We start from the raw sequence: 18,942 nt of genomic DNA, 5'->3' as shown, positions 1-18,942 counted from the left end.
GAGAGGAGAGAGAGAGAGATGAGAGAGAGAGAGAGAGAGAGAGAGAGAGAGAGAGAGAGAGAGAGAGAGAGAGAGAGAGCTGGGATACTGTGACTATATGCTATATGTAAATGTTTCTGTACTCCCTTGCTTTTGAGGGAGGGGGAAACCCTTTTTTTTTGGAGGGCGCAGCCTACCCTCCTGGAAAACTCATCAATGTGATGGGTGTTGAAATAGGAGTTGCACAACATCAGTTACTGTGCCGCCATGTAGGGCGAGCTGTTTGTGCATGGTGCTCTCTCTCTTAGAGAGAGAGAGAGAGCTGCACCCCCCCTTAGAGAGAGAGAGAGAGAGAGAGAGAGAGAGAGGAGAGAGAGAGAGAGAGAGAGAGAGAGAGAGAGAGAGAGAGAGAGAGAGAGAGAGAGAGAGAGAGAGAGAGAGAGAGAGAGAGAGAGAGAGAGAGAGAGAGAGAGAGAGAGAGAGAGAGAGAGAGAGAGAGAGAGAGAGAGAGAGAGAGAGAGAACTGGTGTAGAATAATGTACATCTACTGATTAGATCAAAGGTGAACAGGTATTTGACTCCTTGTGTCTGCTCTGTGTAATAGAGTTCATATCCTTATGTCTGAAAGATCCTAGAAGGGAACATTTAATTAATAGTTACTGTATCAAAATATCTTAGATATCCACCAATATGTTTGTTGAAGAACTGGGGGAAATGCACAAAAAGATGTGCAGTAGTTTTTTGGGTGTTTTTATTTTTAAACAAGCTTGTTCTTTAAACATAGATTTTCACTTATGAAAAACATTTTCTCCCGTGTTCGTTTTTATTTGTTCAGTTTCACTTTGAGAGGATGTTTGCAATCACCTTTGTATTGTTAAAAAGGAGCGTGAACGTTGCTGTCATATAATTCGAATGTCTTTGTAGTGCTGCCTAAAATAAATAATAAACAATTGAAAACCCTTCATTTTTTGCTATCGTATTACGTAACCAAGCACCATTGCTTCCTTGTAAATGCCATGCCCATATAGTTTATCTAGTGCACCGTTACTTGTCATCGTAGGAGTGGTCATGAACTGGAAGAGAAAAGACTTCAACCAAAAGATGATACCACAGACGGCTTGTCAATTTTCAGACGCGCCTTCATAATTAAGTCTTTAGATTGGATCAAGCATTCGCTGTACGTCATAACTTGTGTCCTTTGTTCAATACAACATCGTACAGTAGACTACTGGAATGCGACACATCATTTCAGCGCCGCTAAACTGTGCAGAGGACTAGTGCGATCAATGATTAAGAAATACGGCATTCTAGCGAGTTTTTTTCCCCCGTCGCCCAAGCTTGTCAATGACTGAAAGGATATATTTATCGAACAGGGAAATTACCTTATAGCCTCATGGCTATATGTGCTACCCTAAATAACCGCATCCGTTCACAGCTCATATCCGCTCGTTGAGTCCTTCAGCATCAGCTACTATTGACAGGTGTTGTAGTCTCTGAGCACTGTGTGTCTGTCTTCTGAAGATGGCTGAGGTAAGTTTCACCTGTCACTTTACGGTTCAACCGTTCTCAATGCCCTCAAATACCAACAATACAATAACTTGTATTTTGACGCGTTGGCACGTTTTTGTCAGCTATACGTATCATTTGGCTTTTCCCTGCAGAGCTGGGTTTGTGGAACCCAATGTGTGGCTAAAGGTGACCACAGCAAACCCAAAGCTGGCGAACTAGCCTACAGAAAAGGAGACATCCTAACGATCCTCGAGGCAGGACTGGTAAGCAACGCTACCTGAAACACGTTATTATCAATGTAGTGTATCAACAGGTAGGCTATTATCATACTCAATTTCTTAAAGTCATCTACTATGACTGGTGTTTTTTTTTTTTTTTGTTTTTTTTGCTGAATAAAACATGTATTCAATTAGAATGATATTTTCTTAATGACTCAACCTTTACTTGACATGCATATCTGTGTGTTCGGATCTAATCGTATAGGTCAACTGTGGTGCTGTGTTTCTAGATGAGAGGGAGCTACTGGGCGAGAACCAACGTGTCAGGAGCCGAGGGAGTCATCTCCAGCGCCAACGTACGGGAGAGAGAGGCCATCCGCATTGACCCCAGCCTCAGCCTCATGCCGTAGGTCACTGTCACTGTTCCAGAACTGCTCCATGTCACTGTGTTCTACAGAACTGCTCCATGTCACCGTGTTATAACTGTCGTACAGAGAACTGGTATTTCCTTGATGTTTGATGTGTCAAACATCAAGGGAAAAAAAAGAAGGGAAATGAGAGGTGCTCGGTTTGTTCGACTATATTTTCACTGGTGGGCCTCAGTGACTAACCTTTTGTCACTAACCCTCATCTCCCCAACACTGGTCCGATCCGGTCCAATCCAGATGGTTCCATGGCAAGATTTCAGGCCCGGAGGCTGTGTCCAAACTTCGCCCTATGGAGGACGGCCTCTTCCTGGTTCGGGAGTCTGTCCGTCACCCTGGTGACTACGTTCTGTGTGTCAGTGTCTCTGGTGAGGTAATCCACTACCGGGTCATGTACCGTGACAACAAGCTGACCATTGACAACAACCAGTACTTCTACAACCTCCGTGACATGATTGAGGTGGGTGGCACAGGACCTCCCTATCAATCCAGAGATGTCTCCTTCTTAGAAGGATAGGGCCCATTGCGTAAATGGAATCTTTTGTGTGTTTTGATGACTTGATCAACCGAGTCTTCCTCATTGGGAAAAAAACACTTTCACGCTTGGCACTGTGTCCAGGGAACTTTTATGGTTTATCTGTGATCGACTGTGTTCCAACTCCCTCGCTGTGAGGCTGAGAGATATGAGGGTTTAGGAAGTCGGAACACTTCCTGATCTCTTCAATGCAGACGTCGAGGGGGGAGGTGGTGGTGGTGGTGGTGGGGGGGGGGGGTCTGAGTCACAGGACTGAGTAACTCCAGGGAGGAGGGTGGAGCCAGCTGCTCCAGAGAGCAGACTGAGTGACATTTCAGACTGACGGCTCCTGACAGAAACCGGAGCACTAGTTGAGGGGTTAGGTCAGGATGTGTCACTGTCGGATGTGGAATGTGGAACTCGTCTGTTGGCTCCTAACGCAATGCAAGGCGTTTGTCATTGTTCCATTGGAAGCACGTAGGACAGGAACTGCGAGCATAATAATAAGCACCCAATGACATGAAGAAGAAAAGCGATTCGGTGTTCAAGTTCCAACCAAAAATGTCCACAGCAAAGCAACTGTCTGAAAACCAAAATATGTGTGTGTGTGTGTGTGTTTGTCTGTAGTTCTACTCGAAGAACAAAGGGGCCATTGCCACCATTCTGCAGAAGCCCAAAGACAAGGAGGGCACCAGATCGGCGGAGCTGGAGCTGTCTAAGAGTAAGCGCTGGTGCCACTTCCAAAACCTCCATCTTCACGTGCAGTCTCCGCCCTGAGTGAGACCGTTTTCCTGATTGTGTGTGTGTGTGTTATAGCTGGGTGGCTGCTTGACATCAGGAAGCTGGTTCTGGGCAAGTGTATTGGAGAGGGAGAGTTTGGAGGTAAGGCCTTGACACACACTCCTTCCCCTCCTCCAGTTGAACTCGAACGGGTGTTATCAGCCTGTCTTTTTTTGCGAGGGTATTCCAAACGTGCAACCTTACTCTCTCTTCCTTCAAAAATCACCGATCTACCACGCTTGGACTGGTGAGAGCTGTGTAGTGAAGCCACTGTTTCTTTCTGCTGAGAAGGACGGGAGGAGGGGGGGAGCTGTAATTCGAGGTTTGAGATGGGGCCTGGTTCTAGACGACACCTAACCGCTGCTGTCCTCCAACAGCCGTTTATGCAGGAGAGTACATGGGCCAGCAGGTGGCAGTCAAGAACATCAAATGTGATGTCACGGCCCAGGCCTTCCTACAGGAGACCACCGTCATGACGTGAGTGTGTGTGTGTGTGCGCGCTCGAGAGAGTAAGAAAGACAGGTGTCTGTGTGCGAGCTTGCAGACTTTCACTGAGCGATCGTTACCTGGTACACAGTTGTGTTGAATGACAGTTGCACCATGATTCCGCCTAGGAAACTGCAACACAAGAACCTGGTGCGTCTGTTGGGAGTGATACTGAACGACGGACTCCACATCGTCACAGAGCTGATGGCCAAGGTACTAAAGATGGGTGTCTGAGAACTAAGACAGTGATGCGACAGTTCAACTGCCAAACTGGATGTGTGTGTGTGTTTAGGGTAACCTGGTCAATTTCTTGCGAACAAGGGGACGATCGATCATCAGCACTGTCCAGCTGCTTCACTTTGCCTTGTGAGTGCCTACCTAATCCTGGAATACCTTTACACCCCATAATCGAACACGTTTATACACCCCCATCATCTAACACACACTTATACACCCCATAATTGAACACGTTTAGACACCCCCATCATCTAACACACACTTACGTTTATACACCCCATCATCTAACACACACTTATACACCCCATAATCGAACACGTTTATACACCCCCATCATCTAACACACACTTATACACCCCATAATCGAACACGTTTAGACACCCCCATCATCTAACACACACTTATACACCCCCTAATCGAACACGTTTAGACACCCCCATCATCTAACACACACTTATACACCCCCTAATCGAACACGTTTAGACACCCCCATCATCTAACCCACACTTATACACCCCATGATAGAACGCATTTTAAAACGCCCCATAATCCAGCCCTCTTCTACCTTCTCAAATACCCCATGTGGTCCAACACACTCTCCTGCGCCCCACATTCTCCTACAATCCGCACACTCACACCGCACACGCTCACAGTCCCCCCCCCCCCCCCCCCCCCCCAGTGCTCTTTCCAGATGAAACAGGCCGCTAAAAACTGACTGTGTCATCTGTACCCATTTGACATTGGCCTCTCATCACTTCGCGGCAATTAGTCGGTCACGGCTTTCCAAGAGTGGACGAATCAATTGCAACGTGTGTGTGTGTGTGTGTGTGCGCGCAGAGACGTGTGTGAGGGGATGGAGTACCTGGAGTCTTTGAAGCTGGTCCACAGGGACTTGGCCGCACGCAACATCTTGGTGTCGGACGAGGGCATGGCCAAGGTCAGCGACTTCGGGCTGGCCAAAGTGGACTGTAAGACGTCGGATAACGCCAAGCTCCCCGTCAAATGGACGGCTCCGGAAGCGCTTAAGAAAGAGGTGAGGGGTGGCTGGTGCCTGAATGCAAAGACCCACATGTGGGTTGACCTTGGAGGGAATCAAAGAGTTTGCACGTTTGCATGGCCGTTCTAATTGCTTGCGAGGGTCTATTGAACCGAATCAGCCAAAAGCCAAGTGCTTGAAAGAATGAACCGAATTATTTGAACGTGGAGTTTTGGTAACGTTTTTATGGGGTGGTCCTATTAAGAGTGGCAGGATATTTTTAGGGTGAACCCGGCTCCGGGTCGGGTTCAGGGCCGGGTTACTGGCCAGGGCCAGGGTCATGATCAAGGTAAGAACAGCCTGAAGCAGACCTAATCCTAATCCTGGGGTCGGCGTCATACAATGTGCCGTGCTGGGCAGGATGGAAAAAAGGGCTTGCGGTGGGTTTGCGGTTGACGTCGCTGTGGTGTTTCTCCTCCAGAAGTTCTCCACCCGGTCGGATGTCTGGAGTTACGGGGTTCTTCTCTGGGAGACCTTCTCCTACGGACGCCAGCCCTACCCCAAGATGGTGAGTGTGACGAGAAGGATGGGACACCCTAGAGGCATGGAATGGAATCGATTTGAACCTGTTTATTTCATTGGATCAAATGTCTCTTGACCACCAAATGTCCCTCTACTTTGAAAGTAAACACACACACACACTAGGACTGAATCCTGTTAACATGGCAATATTTTTAGTTAACACCACATTGACCCCACCGTTAACCAGTTTGATTAAGTCCCAGTTAAACCCCTCCAATGTGAGAGACTGGACACCAGCTGTCCTGGTTTGACCTCATCCATCCTTCATAGTGACACACTAAGACTGGTCCAGCGCAAGCTGCCCAGAGTGACCACTAGGGGGCCCTCACAAGCTTTCTAGACTCAGACCGTCTTGTCCAAACCGCACGTTTCTCATAGTCCCGGTCCTGTGTAGACGACCTGCTCAGTCGATGCCGGTCTCAAAGCGCATCGTGTCGAGAAACGACATCCATGTCACCTCAGAGCAAACGTTCTTGTCCAGCTACCACCCCAGAGGTCATACCTCTTACCCCAGGACGGTTGTCCTTAAGAGCAAAACCAGTATGCACCCCCCCCCCCCCCCTCCCTCCGCCTAGTTAGCATGAAGAACAAAGCTATCCCTTCCCCGGGCCTGTTGTCATGAAGGTTTTGTCCCCAGGCCAGGCCAGTTTAATTGTCCTCGGATGACCATCCCTGTGCTAAGCAGGCAACAAGCGCAGGATAACCTGGGATTAGACCTCCTATAACCGTCTCTAAGACAACAGCCACAGAGCGAGAACCAATACACTCGAAGAAGGGAGGGGAGAGAGGGTGACAGAGTGTACGTGTGTGCCCCCATGTTGTAGAGAAGATGACTGCTCAAAAGGAAGGAGATTATGGATTACTACCTGCCCTGCTGCCTTAGAACAGTAAATGATATTTTAGGTCGTCAGCATGAACGCACAGTACATGGAGGGAAATAGATCCTGTATGTGGGCCAGTCCTAGGCCAGAAAGCCGATTGACGCGGTGGTCGTATGCTCGACTCGAGGTGGCGAAGTGCACTTGATCCTCCGAAATCTGACGTCGCCTTCCTTTCATCGTGCGGGACGGCTGTGGCTCAGGGGGTAGAGGGGGTCGTCTGTTAATCGCAAGGTTGGCGGTTCGATCCCCGACTCCTCCCAGGCCATGTGCCTAAGTATCCTTGAGCAAGACTCTGAACCCCAAGTCGCTCCCGACGGGCAGTCCGGCGCCTTGCGCGGCAGCTCCGCCGCCGTCGGTATGCGCGAGTGCGAGTATGAAGGGGCGACTGAGAGGCAAACATTGTAAAGCCGCTTTGAGTTGCCGCTAAGGTAGAAAAGCGCTGTATAAATGCAGTCCATTCATCTCCCATCTCTCCGCCTTTCTGTCACTGTTTGTCTGTGTGTGTGTGTGTGTGTCCGTCCCCCAGTCTCTGAGTGAGGTGAGGCAGCATGTGGAGCAGGGCTACTGCATGGAGGCCCCGGAGGACTGCCCCGCGGGGGTCTACCTGCTGATGAGGAGCTGCTGGGAGAAGGAGCCTCGCCGGAGGCCCTCCTTCCACAAGCTGAGGGACAAGCTGGAGAGGGAACTGGCCAAACACAGCTCCGAGCGTGGCTCTTAGTCCTGGGGGAGGGACGGGTGGGGGACGAGCTGTCCGGGCCTGCTCCTAGCTCTCCTGTCTGGGGCTCGGAACAGAGATAAGGGTCCCTGGGATGGGTTAGAGAGATGTGCATTGTCACTGTGCAAAGACTCGTCGGAGTTGGGAGAGGGAGAGGTGTCGCATCATGATGACATCACCCGGCGACAAGGACCTGTAATACACTGAGTCAGCAGAGGTGCGTGTCATGATGCATGTCCAGCTGTTCACAGACACAAATAAGCTATGAAGTGAAGATTACCTATTTTTGTATGTGATGTTAATGTTGATTATCCATGTAGTGTACTGGTAAAAGCAATAGGAATTGCTCAAATGTATACCAGTGTGTGCGTATGATTTTGATTGAGTAAATTGTGTACCTCTTAAAGGTGATATAATTTTTTCCAATAAGGCACAAATAAGCTTGACCTACTGTATCTACTAATTTGCTATAAAGTCAGTTATAAAGTTTCTGTTATTCAATTGACTGTTTTAGTCTCACAGAGGGGAGATTAGACATAAGGAGAAAAGAGAGAGAGAAGTCAAAAGAACAGTAGATAAAAGAGGAATAGAGGGAAACGGAGGAAGAGAAAAGGAGGCGGTGGGAAAGGGATGACAGTGAAAAGAGAGGGAAGGGTGGGGGGGGGGCAGATAAATGGAGGAAAAACGCTAATCCTGGATTAATCTGACCCCATGCCTGCTTGTTTTACTCTGTAATTGTCCAGCAATATGCCCAGCGACTTTCGGATCGTTATGCAGAATCTGGAATGTTATTGCTGATATTAAGAGTAGAAATCCCGTAATCATGACCCGGCCCTGGGTCAGGTCGAGCTCCCTGGGGGCTGCAGGGGACAGAGACCAGATAATTGTTTTGAGCTGTAATTTGCTGTAAACCCCCAGTGAGATGATAACCGACCATCTGACCGGCCCATGAGGTTTGTCCTGCGAGTATGAAACCTTGTTTGTACCGCAGGTGTGGTTAGACTATTTCCATGGGCTGGGTAGTGGCCCATCAGCAGTTTAACCCTTGTGCTGCCTTCGGGTCACATGACCCAAAGGTTCATAACGAACCATTGTTGTGTTTACCCAATTTTATCCAATACAAAAACAAATAAAAATAATTTTCTTTTAACCTTTGCAATGTGGGGCTCTGAGACAGCCCAACGGTTAAAAGAAAATGCTTCACTTTGTTTTTGTATGAGGTAAATTTGTCGCAATACGACGGTGGGTCACAATAACTGATGGGTCAGAATGACCCGAAGATAACACAAGGGTTAATACAATCACAAAGCAGAGGGTTTGGATCGATCTGACCAATTTTGCTCCAACAAAGCAAACAGGCAGACGTCATTGATTGCCTGCTACAATCTATCATTTTGGGGGATTATTATGAAGTGAGCAGCTATAGTGTACAACTCCAGAAGCTTTTGCCCGCCGTTGGTGAGTCATGCTCAAGTGTAGCGCTTGTCTGTCTTGTTCTGACAAAAGATGCCTAAACCTCACAAGCAAGAAACCTGGGTTTGAGGATCTCCATGGTAACACCAGGGAGAGAAAGAAATGTGTGTCCAGCGTGGCGCACACAATGTCCTGACACAAGTACTTATGTTGCTCTGTCCTCCTACCACATGTACCTCGGCAAAGATTAAAGGGGGGGGGGGGCAGGGGGGTTTTGTAATGTTGTCACGTTACAGCCTAAATGAAAGATGTCCTTAGATGTAAATCTGTGTAAGCCTAGTATTTGTCTGTCACTTGGGAGACCAACCCCAGATTGAGTCCTGATCCCCTCTTCTTGCATTTACCATCCTGCCTGCCTGTCTATCTGCCATCCTGTCTGCCTGTCTATCTGCCATCCTGCCTGTCTGTCTATCTGCCATCCTGCCTGCCTGTCTATCTGCCATCCTGCCTGCCTGTCTATCTGCCATCCTGCCTGTCTGTCTATCTGCCATCCTGCCTGCCTATCTGTCTGCCTGCCTGGCTGTCTGTCTGCCATCCTGCCTGCCTGTCTATCTGCCATCCTGCCTGCCTGTCTATCTGCCATCCTGCCTGTCTGTCTATCTGCCATCCTGCCTGCCTATCTGTCTGCCTGCCTGGCTGTCTGTCTGCCATCCTGCCTGCCTGTCTATCTGCCATCCTGCCTGCCTGTCTATCTGCCATCCTGCCTGCCTGTCTATCTGCCATCCTGCCTGCCTGTTTATCTGCCATCCTGCCTGCCTGTCTATCTGCCATCCTGCCTGCCTGTCTATCTGCCATCCTCCCTGCCTGTCTATCTGCCATCCTGCCTGCCTGTCTATCTACCATCCTGCCTGCCTTTCTGTCTGCCTTTCTGTCTGCCATCCTGTCCGACCGGCTCCATGTCTCTCTTTCCAGATCTGTCTGCCTCTCTGCCTGTCTCCCTGTGCTCTGGCCTGTCTGTAAAAGCGTTGCTTTGTGTCCTTAAAGCCTCTAATAGGATGTCGGGTCATATTCGATGTAACGATTTAAAGACGAATGAACTCTATTTCAAACATATTATAAGATTTAGTATATGATTGTTCTGCCATTTCTCTCCAGACCTTAGTGGTGCCAAGAGGGAGGGTCTTTCAGGTCCTGGACCTGAACATGGACTAGTGACCCCAGGGTCACACCAGGGAGCCACGGTCTCCAGAAAGGCTGCCGTGCAACATACAGTAGGCTATCTGTGTGAGAGAACTAGACAATGGTCCAAAACATATGGAAATGCTCGCTAATAGGGTGAGTTGGAGTTTGTTGAGGGAGGTAAGTGAGCACCAGAAAAAATGAGAATCAGGTTCAGCTGGCGTGAAGAAAGGGAGCTGGGTAAGTGCCACCTCTCTAGGATTGAGTAAACCACTGTTTACCTCTTAAAGGTAATGGTGTTATTCCGGTGACTCACAAATAAGCTGCCCAACTGCACACACTGAGGTTGAATGACCATCACTTCCGACACGCTTATAGTGTAATTGGCTGGAACTGACGCAAGACTTTTGTTGTGGGGACTTCCACTGAAAGTAGTTTATCATGTTGTACCTAGACTGGGCTGCAGATAATGAGGTTTATTGATCAGTTTAGTTGATAGAGACTGGCCACTATCAGTAGTGTCATGCCTGTGATGCAGCCAGTGAGTTTGTGCTCACGGGTCAAATCTTTCACAGTTTAATTCAAGACAATACTATGCATCCACATTGTTTTTCAGTAATCACGTTAATTAATCAACATAACAAAAGTCGCCTATTCTGAACATAAAGTATACACTTTGTATTGTCTTGCTATTGGTTAGATAGCCAGCATTTCATCCATAAAGGAATCTTGAAAGAAGCAGGCTCAATATTGTTCCAGTGTTGTCAGTCAGCACTGGTCATCTGGACATACAGTATATGCGCTGTAATAACAATGCTTCTAAGTGACAGTATGCCCCCAAAACTTTATTTTTTAATACATTTTTATTGCCAATTGAAATGTGGTCTAACAAGTAAGTCTACATTCGAGGATGCCTAGTTAAGCAATGGAAATTAAATCCCTGTTGTATAAGGTTAAACCATAGGCTACTAAACAAATAGATGGAGCGTGAATTGTTTGTGAACCTCCCCCACTAAAATACTGTGAAGTAATTCGCTGAATTAATGACTGATTGGCAACTGTTTCAGGCGGCGTATTGGTGAAAACACTTAACCTTTTAGACCTATCATTTTTTTCAGCCGACGTCACTAAAAGCCACACATCATTTCTACATTTCATTTCGACATATGTCCAAATCTTCAGCACCCGCAACTCCAAAGGCTTTTCACCGTCCCTGACCTCAGGTAGGACGGAAGTGGCATGCAGGAAGGGTGTATTGGAAGGTGGCCTGTTTGTCATAAGATGCCAGCAGAGACTTAACCATGCCTGAGTGTCATGGGCCTCATAATCACCCGCTTTTCATGGAGTTCTTTCTTTCTGTTATCGGACGAATTTAATCCAGGCTTACTCGAGATAAAACAAAGAGAGGTGTTCTGACACCTTTTTAAGCTGTTTTGATCCTGTTCTTGGGCTTGGTGGTGAATTGGCTAACCTAGCTAAGTCCCCTCCACCTTATCAGTTAGGGAGACTATAAGCGTGTACAAAGGGAAATATAAAGGACGCTTATTAAGGGATGTCTTCCCCTGTCAGAGTGGACGAAAGGGGCTCTGAGGAGTGGGGTGCGCATTAGGTCAAGTCAGGTCTTGTACAGTGGGGTCACCATGAATTTGGACACAGGAAGACAACTTCTGGTGTGTGCGTGAACGGGGGTGTGGCTATAATTTAATTATATGAAAAAGAAATTGGTCAATACGATACAATCCACTTAGCATAAGCTATTGACGTTGGTCAGAGATCAGCACAAATTGAGAATTGACATTCACTGGGGCAGGTGTCACTATTAAGTTGATTTGGTATATTAGGCTAACTAGTATGCTAATGACTGTTTTAAAATACATGCGAGGGGCTAAGAGGATTTAGGTAATGGACATTTTAGGAGCATCATAGGGAAATCTCAGTCATCTAAGAAAGCCTCTATAAAACCATGATCCAATTAAGTCACGTCTTCACCCACACCTCTGCAAGAACCTGTTCAAAAGGAAGACCTGAACAGATTTGTTTATTGGTTGCTAATCAGCCATGGAATCAAGACATGGCTACAAACGCGAAACAATGAATGTTTCTGCAAAAGTGCATGTCCAGCAGAACCAGACCCGTGTTCTCTAACACGGCTCTGTGGGGGTAAAGAGAAGGTGAAGAGGAAGACGGGGGGAAGGTTTAGGGGGGGATCTCTGTGTGTCCCCTAATGTGACATGTACAATAGGTCTACTCTTCCTAATCCCTGCAGGGGGCCTGAGTAATCCAGCACTAACGGACCAGCTGGTGAACAGGAGAATGCAAGGAAGTAGGTTAGGGTCAGGGTCAGGGCCGGCACAGTGAAATGCAGGTGAGTAGAGTAGACTAAAGCAGGGAAACAATCGAACTTCTGGTCACCTATCACATCTTCCCTCTGGAAGACAGAAAGTTAAGACTTCTGAACATTAAAAGAATCGTGCTGAGATGGTTAAACACTAGGCTATATCCGTTGCATACAGTAGACATGAGCAACTTAAGCTCTAGCATGGCAAACAGCCTAAGATTTTTGCAATTGAGACCCCGGTGATACATGGCGTATTGCTCTATAAATGGGAGTCAGGTGGCTGAGCGGTTAGGGAATCGGGCTATTAATCAAAAGGTTGCTGGTTTGATTCCTGGATTTGCAAAATTACGTTGTGTTCTTGGGCAAGGCACTTCACCCTACTTGCCTCAGGGGGAATGTCCCTGTACTTACTGTAAATCGCTCTGGATAAGAGCGTCTGCTAAATGACAATGTAAATCAATATGTTTGATGAACTGATTGGTGGTCTTGAATACATTCCTCAAAGAAATGTTGTGAAGAAATTGCTAGCGAGGCCTTTTGGAGCAGCACTGTTTCTCATGGGCTACACCTGCCAAAACCACCTCCTCCCCACAACCTGCCCCACCTAAGTAAAGGTTGTGGTGGTCATTTGAATATAGCATTTAATGTACAGCAATTCATAAGTAAAACTTAACAAAAAATACATGTATTCAAGTTTTTCCAATGTAAATCATGTTTGTATTTCATTGCAAATATGCCTTAGTATATCAGAAACATATAAGACAAAGTAATACATTTACAAAAAAGATATGTTCCACTTTGGGAGTAAAGTGGACTAGATATGTTCCACTTTGGGAGTAGATTAGACTGGAGTAGTGGAGGTGGCTCGTGATCCAAGTTGGGACGTCAAAGGAAGTGTAGCTGCCAGTGGAAAAAACTCAGGGAGAATGAGGAGGTCACTCTAATCATGAGATTAGTACCTGGAGTACGTCAGTGTCTGCCCGGCCTCCCACGCTTACAGGCTTTCAGACTATCAGATTAGGTGATGAGGAGTGAGAGCTTCTATTCGTCGACAGTTGCCTTTGCGTTTTTGAAAATGTGCAATAATATCATAGTTGTGTCCTTTATTGTATTTTGCAAATGGAATACTGGCAACACATAAACATTTTTTTATCTCTGTAATAGCTCAGTAAACTTGGTTTCAAATTGGATGTGTGCTGTACTAAAAATGCTCAACATAAATGGAAGAATATTGGCAGACATTGCTAAAACAAAACTCATTTGCAGATCAAAATAACATAAAAACTACTCAATCTCATGGCCCTGGCGTTTTTGGCTTAGATGCCAACCACAATCGGTCGGACACCATCCTCCAGCACATCATCCTTGCGGCCCTCTTAAATATGTGTACCTACTATTTCACACACTACCTCCCTGCTCCCTCTGTGGAAGTCCCTGTTCATCATAAATCTAGTCCATGTGTAACAGGGAGAGTTGCACTGCTAGTCACTCCTCCAGATCTTTCCCTTCACCGGTACTTGATCCCAGGACCTCTGACTTGCAGGTCCGACTCCTTACCAGCTACGCCAATGAAAAGTTAGCTATTTCCTGGTGCGGGTGGCCTGTATACATACTTGAGGAGGGAGTTTACCGATCCCCATTGGCTACACATGCTTACCGCTTCAACTACACTCTCCTCCTGCTCCTGCACACTGTCCCTTGGCCCTGTCATCCTCACATCCCTCCTCGGCCTCCCTGTCACACACAGACTCCTCTACTGGCACGTCTTCAAGTTCCACCTGTTGCTGCACATTGTCGGGTGCCGTTCATGTTGAACCTACTGCAGCCCCTGCGGCAAACATGTCTGTTATTTTTGCACATTTGGCAGCATGTGCCTCGAGCTTCACTACTTTTGTTCATGGCCTGCATCTTCCCTACACCTCACTTGCCCTTGGGCTTTGTTCATCCATTTTGATGCCAGGTATACTGGATTCCAAGTCCAGCTCCTCTGACAAGAGCCAGAGACTGTCTGGGAGGAACTGGGGTTGGGATGGAATTAGAGGAGTATATTTGTCTGTCACCTGAGGTTACTGTTAGGAATACGATTGCTCCATGACGTCAAAGGTCAGATCCTAATTAGATTAGGATTTTGTTTATTCTCTCTTTAATTAAATGTTTGTGTGTCCAGCGTGTGCGTTTGCCTTTAGTTTAATAGCTGTTTTTACATATACTAATAGATATTACATTTGTATTTATTTAAGGGTCATCTGGAAAATGTTCCAGTGTGACTCCCTATTAAGAAAATATTTTAATTCTTTGTGAGGATTACGCAGTGCTCTCTTCCATTTAGCTGTTAAAGCCACACCTACAAAGATGTCTGGCATGAGTCTATATGTCTACGGTTAATTCAATTTATTCATCAAGTAAACTTAACTGAGGGAATCCTGTAGGCTTCTTCATGGTGGCTGGTTAGCAACATCTACACCACAGATGGCCCCATGGATACAGACTAATGTCAGGAATGGTACTGAAAACCGACGACAGGTGTTTGGTTGAAGATCTTCTCGGAAGAAACAGAATTGATTTCGGTGGTTTTTCGGAAAGCTTGAAGTCCCCCTTAAGGCATTTCGCATAGAATGTAAAAGTAAAGGAAAATACAGTTTAACATGGTTACCGTGCCTAACCCTTCAACCCCATTCCTCCCCCAAACCCTCTTACGCACCCCTTCATTCTTGCCCGCAATCCCTCCCTCCCCCCCGCCCCCCTCCCTCCCCACCCACCCCACATCACCCCACCCCTCCCCCCCTACCCCTCCCTCTCCCCAACCCTCCCCCTCCCCACCCATCGCTCCCAGTAAGCTGACAGTGCATTTAAGCATGAGCTCCTTTCTTCTAATAGGCTCAGGAGGACTTACATTGTCATCTGATAAAACTAAGCTTGATAACTGCCCTGCTCCGTCTTAGCCAATTTGTTCTCAATTAGGATAATGAGGAAACAAGAGTCGAGGGCATGATATTGTATCAAAACGAGAGGGTAACTGAAGACATACAAGCAACCTCAAAACTACAAGTACCTTATGCTCCTAACAGGTTTATGATGAAGAGAGTCATTTACAATGCCCCAACACACAAATGTCAACAAATACATTTGCTCAGTTAATTTTGGGGAATTGTTCTTGCATCTATTGTGACGTCAAGTATAACAAGTACCCACACACTTCTTGACATGAAAAACAATCTGGTATAAACGCATCCCATTAAAGTGACTTGGATAGTGTCCACAAACACACGCACACAATTCCCTGAGCTACCGTGTGAAGTGTCATCGCCGAAGCAGGCAGCACCGTGTGTGTGCCGTAAAGGTTCAACATGCTGAGCTGCTCATCCAGTGATTTCTATGTCATCCTCTTTCTCTTGCCCCAGAATGATGCCAAACAAGCCATGTTTAAAATCATGTGAGTGAACATGTAATTGTGTCCTCAGCCGACAGACTTGTCAAAGCCTAAGTGTTTCAAGGATAGCTTTGGACGGAGCTGTTTGTCTTTTGAGCGCATGAGGGCTATTAGCTTGGTTGTAACACCTGCGGTCTTTCTTGCGCTCTGGTGGGGATGAGGACACCGAAACGCCAGACTGTCATACAACACACTGGCATTGTATGCAGCTAAAAAGTGACCTAAGTCAGGGGCAGTACACTGAACTAATACATTAGATTTACATTTAGTAGACGCTCTTGTCCAGAGCGACTCACAGTAAGTACAGGGACATTCCCCCGAGGCAAGTCGGGTGGAGTGCCTTGCCTAAGGACTCAACATCATTTTGCACGGCCAGGAATCGAACCGGCAATCTTCTGATTAATAGCCCAATTCCCTAACCGCTCAGCCATCTCACCCCAATAGACCCTCTTCTCCTGAACTGTAACAGTGCGTTCACACTGCAGCGGAGCGGGCGGCGCGTGGCGTCGGCTTCCAATTCATTTTCAATGAAACCAGGCGTTGACGCTCGCGTAGGGCATTGTGGGAAGGCGAGCGGAGCGGAGCGTTGCAAGTTGGATTTTCTCAACTTTATGTAAATGAGGAGCGTGAAAACGCTAGCGTTGGCCAATCGGATTGGTTTCTTGTTTCTTGTAACGTAGCAACTGTTCGTCATGGTAAACATTTCTAGGTTTGACAATTTCAAGATGGAGGAGAAACTTTTCGTATGTGTCTGCACACCCAGTTCTGTTCAGAACAAAGTTACTAATGTGACGAGCCTGAATTTAAAGATTACATTAAACTAATAATGCATGGTGCATGGTTGCCGATGTCGTCATTGTTCCTAGTGTGTTTTTATAGCCTACTTTTAAATTCAGTCTCGTCACATTACGTGACTGTTCTGTGCTACTGCTAGCCCAGCCTACAAACGACTGGTTGAGTGACCGGTGGCGTAAATGTATTCTACTGTAATCTTGCACTAGTAAAATCTTGCACTTACATAAATGTTGTGTAAAAGTGGTATTTTGATCGATATTGTTTAAAAAACGCTGCAGTGTGAACGCACTGCAGCGTTTTTTAACGCTCTGCATCGCTTGCCTTCCCACAGTACACCACGCTCGGGGGCGTGTTAGACAAGTTAATACAGAGTTGTAGTTCTCTAAGGTCACTGTTGTAGTCATGGCCAAGCGTGCAGATTTGGGTTCATGTACTCACAATATCGATCAAAATACCACTTTTACACAACATTTATGTAAGTGCAAGATTTTACTAGTGCAAGATTACAGTAGAATACATGTTACGCCACCGGTCACTCAACCAGTCGTTTGTAGGCTGGGCTAGCAGTAGCACAGAACAGTCACGTAATGTGACGAGACTGAATTTAAAAGTAGGCTATAAAAACACACTAGGAACAATGACGACATCGGCAACCATGCACCATGCATTATTAGTTTAATGTAATCTCCGCTGCAGTGTGAACGCACAGTGCGTTCACACTGCAGCGGAGCGGGCGGCGCGCGGCGTCGGCTTCCAATTCATTTTCAATGAAACCAGGCGTTGACGCTCGCGTAGGGCATTGTGGGAAGGCGAGCGGAGCGGAGCGGAGCGTTGCAAGTTGGATTTTCTCAACTTTATGTAAATGAGGAGCGTGAAAACGCTAGCGTTGGCCAATCGGATTGGTTTCTTGTTTCTTGTAACGTAGCAACTGTTCGTCATGGTAAACATTTCTAGGTTTGACAATTTCAAGATGGAGGAGAAACTTTTCGTATGTGTCTGCACACCCAGTTCTGTTCAGAACAAAGTTACTAATGTGACGAGCCTGAATTTAAAGATTACATTCAACTAATAATGCATGGTGCATGGTTGCCGATGTCGTCATTGTTCCTAGTGTGTTTTTATAGCCTACTTTTAAATGTAGTCGTCACATTACGTGACTGTTCTGTGCCACTGCTAGCTCGCTAGCCCAGCCTACAAACGACTGGTTGAGTGACCGGTGGCGTAACATGTATTCTACTGTAATCTTGCACTAGTAAAATCTTGCACTTACATAAATGTTGTGTAAAAGTGGTATTTTGATCGATATTGTGAGTACATTAACCCAAATCTGCACGCTTGGCCATGACTACAACAGTGACCTTAGAGAACTACAACTCTGTATTAACTTGTCTAACACGCCCCCGAGCGTGGTGTACTGTGGGAAGGCAAGCGATGCAGAGCGTTAAAAAACGCTGCAGCGGAGCGGGCGGCGCGTGGCGTCGGCTTCCAATTCATTTTCAATGAAACCAGGCGTTGACGCTCGCGTAGGGCATTGTGGGAAGGCGAGCGGAGCGGAGCGGAGCGTTGCAAGTTGGATTTTCTCAACTTTATGTAAATGAGGAGCGTGAAAACGCTAGCGTTGGCCAATCGGATTGGTTTCTTGTTTCTTGTAACGTAGCAACTGTTCGTCATGGTAAACATTTCTAGGTTTGACAATTTCAAGATGGAGGAGAAACTTTTCGTATGTGTCTGCACACCCAGTTCTGTTCAGAACAAAGTTACTAATGTGACGAGCCTGAATTTAAAGATTACATTAAACTAATAATGCATGGTGCATGGTTGCCGATGTCGTCATTGTTCCTAGTGTGTTTTTATAGCCTACTTTTAAATTCAGTCTGGTCACATTACGTGACTGTTCTGTGCCACTGCTAGCCCAGCCTACAAACGACTGGTTGAGTGACCGGTGGCGTAACATGTATTCTACTGTAATCTTGCACTAGTAAAATCTTGCACTTACATAAATGTTGTGTAAAAGTGGTATTTTGATCGATATTGTGAGTACATGAACCCAAATCTGCACGCTTGGCCATGACTACAACAGTGACCTTAGAGAACTACAACTCTGTATTAACTTGTCTAACACGCCCCCGAGCGTGGTGTACTGTGGGAAGGCAAGCGATGCAGAGCGTTAAAAAACGCTGCAGTGTGAACGCACTTAGGGTTTCGAAAACAGAGAGGGGAAAAAATATTTTGATGGAACAAAAATTAATGGTTCTGTATTTCCTCACTCAAGAATTATATGTCGTGTTTTACATCACCCAAAATCCTCACACGCTTTGTTAACTTTATCTTTAGGTCTTGCTGAGGTCACAGAAAATTCCCTGTTCTTATCTTCATTAAAGACAGGATGTATCTGGGCGACACCAACTTCACGTCAGGGAAGGTTCGACGTAATTCCCCAGACCAATCACGATTTCACTCAAATTAACCAGCCTGTATGTAGGCC

At 46.5% G+C, this 18,942-nt stretch overlaps 1 protein-coding gene across 1 annotated transcript; it reads left to right on the top strand.

Moving 5' to 3' along the window:
* The first annotated feature begins 397 nt into the window (after positions 1–397).
* On the top strand, positions 398–7,791 carry matk (megakaryocyte-associated tyrosine kinase). Its single transcript, XM_062450830.1, has 12 exons — positions 398–1,509; positions 1,641–1,751; positions 1,997–2,112; positions 2,372–2,591; positions 3,273–3,366; positions 3,462–3,527; positions 3,803–3,902; positions 4,040–4,124; positions 4,204–4,277; positions 4,986–5,181; positions 5,606–5,692; positions 7,114–7,791. The coding sequence occupies exons 1-12, from the start codon at positions 1,501–1,503 to the stop codon at positions 7,303–7,305; spliced, it is 1,350 nt and encodes a 449-aa protein (XP_062306814.1). The 5' UTR covers positions 398–1,500; the 3' UTR covers positions 7,306–7,791.
* Positions 7,792–18,942: the final 11,151 nt, after the last annotated feature.

Source organism: Osmerus eperlanus, chromosome 24 (assembly GCF_963692335.1).
Source record: "Osmerus eperlanus chromosome 24, fOsmEpe2.1, whole genome shotgun sequence".
Taxonomy (NCBI): domain Eukaryota; kingdom Metazoa; phylum Chordata; class Actinopteri; order Osmeriformes; family Osmeridae; genus Osmerus; species Osmerus eperlanus.
The sequence above is the reverse complement of the archived record's forward strand: the minus strand, read 5'-3'. Positions and strand labels throughout refer to the sequence as shown.

Excerpts from the sequence above, each read along its gene's own strand:
- matk (XM_062450830.1), top strand. Across the intron at positions 3,367-3,461 it reads GGAGCTGGAGCTGTCTAAGA|CTGGGTGGCTGCTTGACATC; the intron begins GTAAGCGCTGGT and ends TGTGTGTTATAG. Across the intron at positions 3,903-4,039 it reads CAGGAGACCACCGTCATGAC|GAAACTGCAACACAAGAACC; the intron begins GTGAGTGTGTGT and ends GATTCCGCCTAG.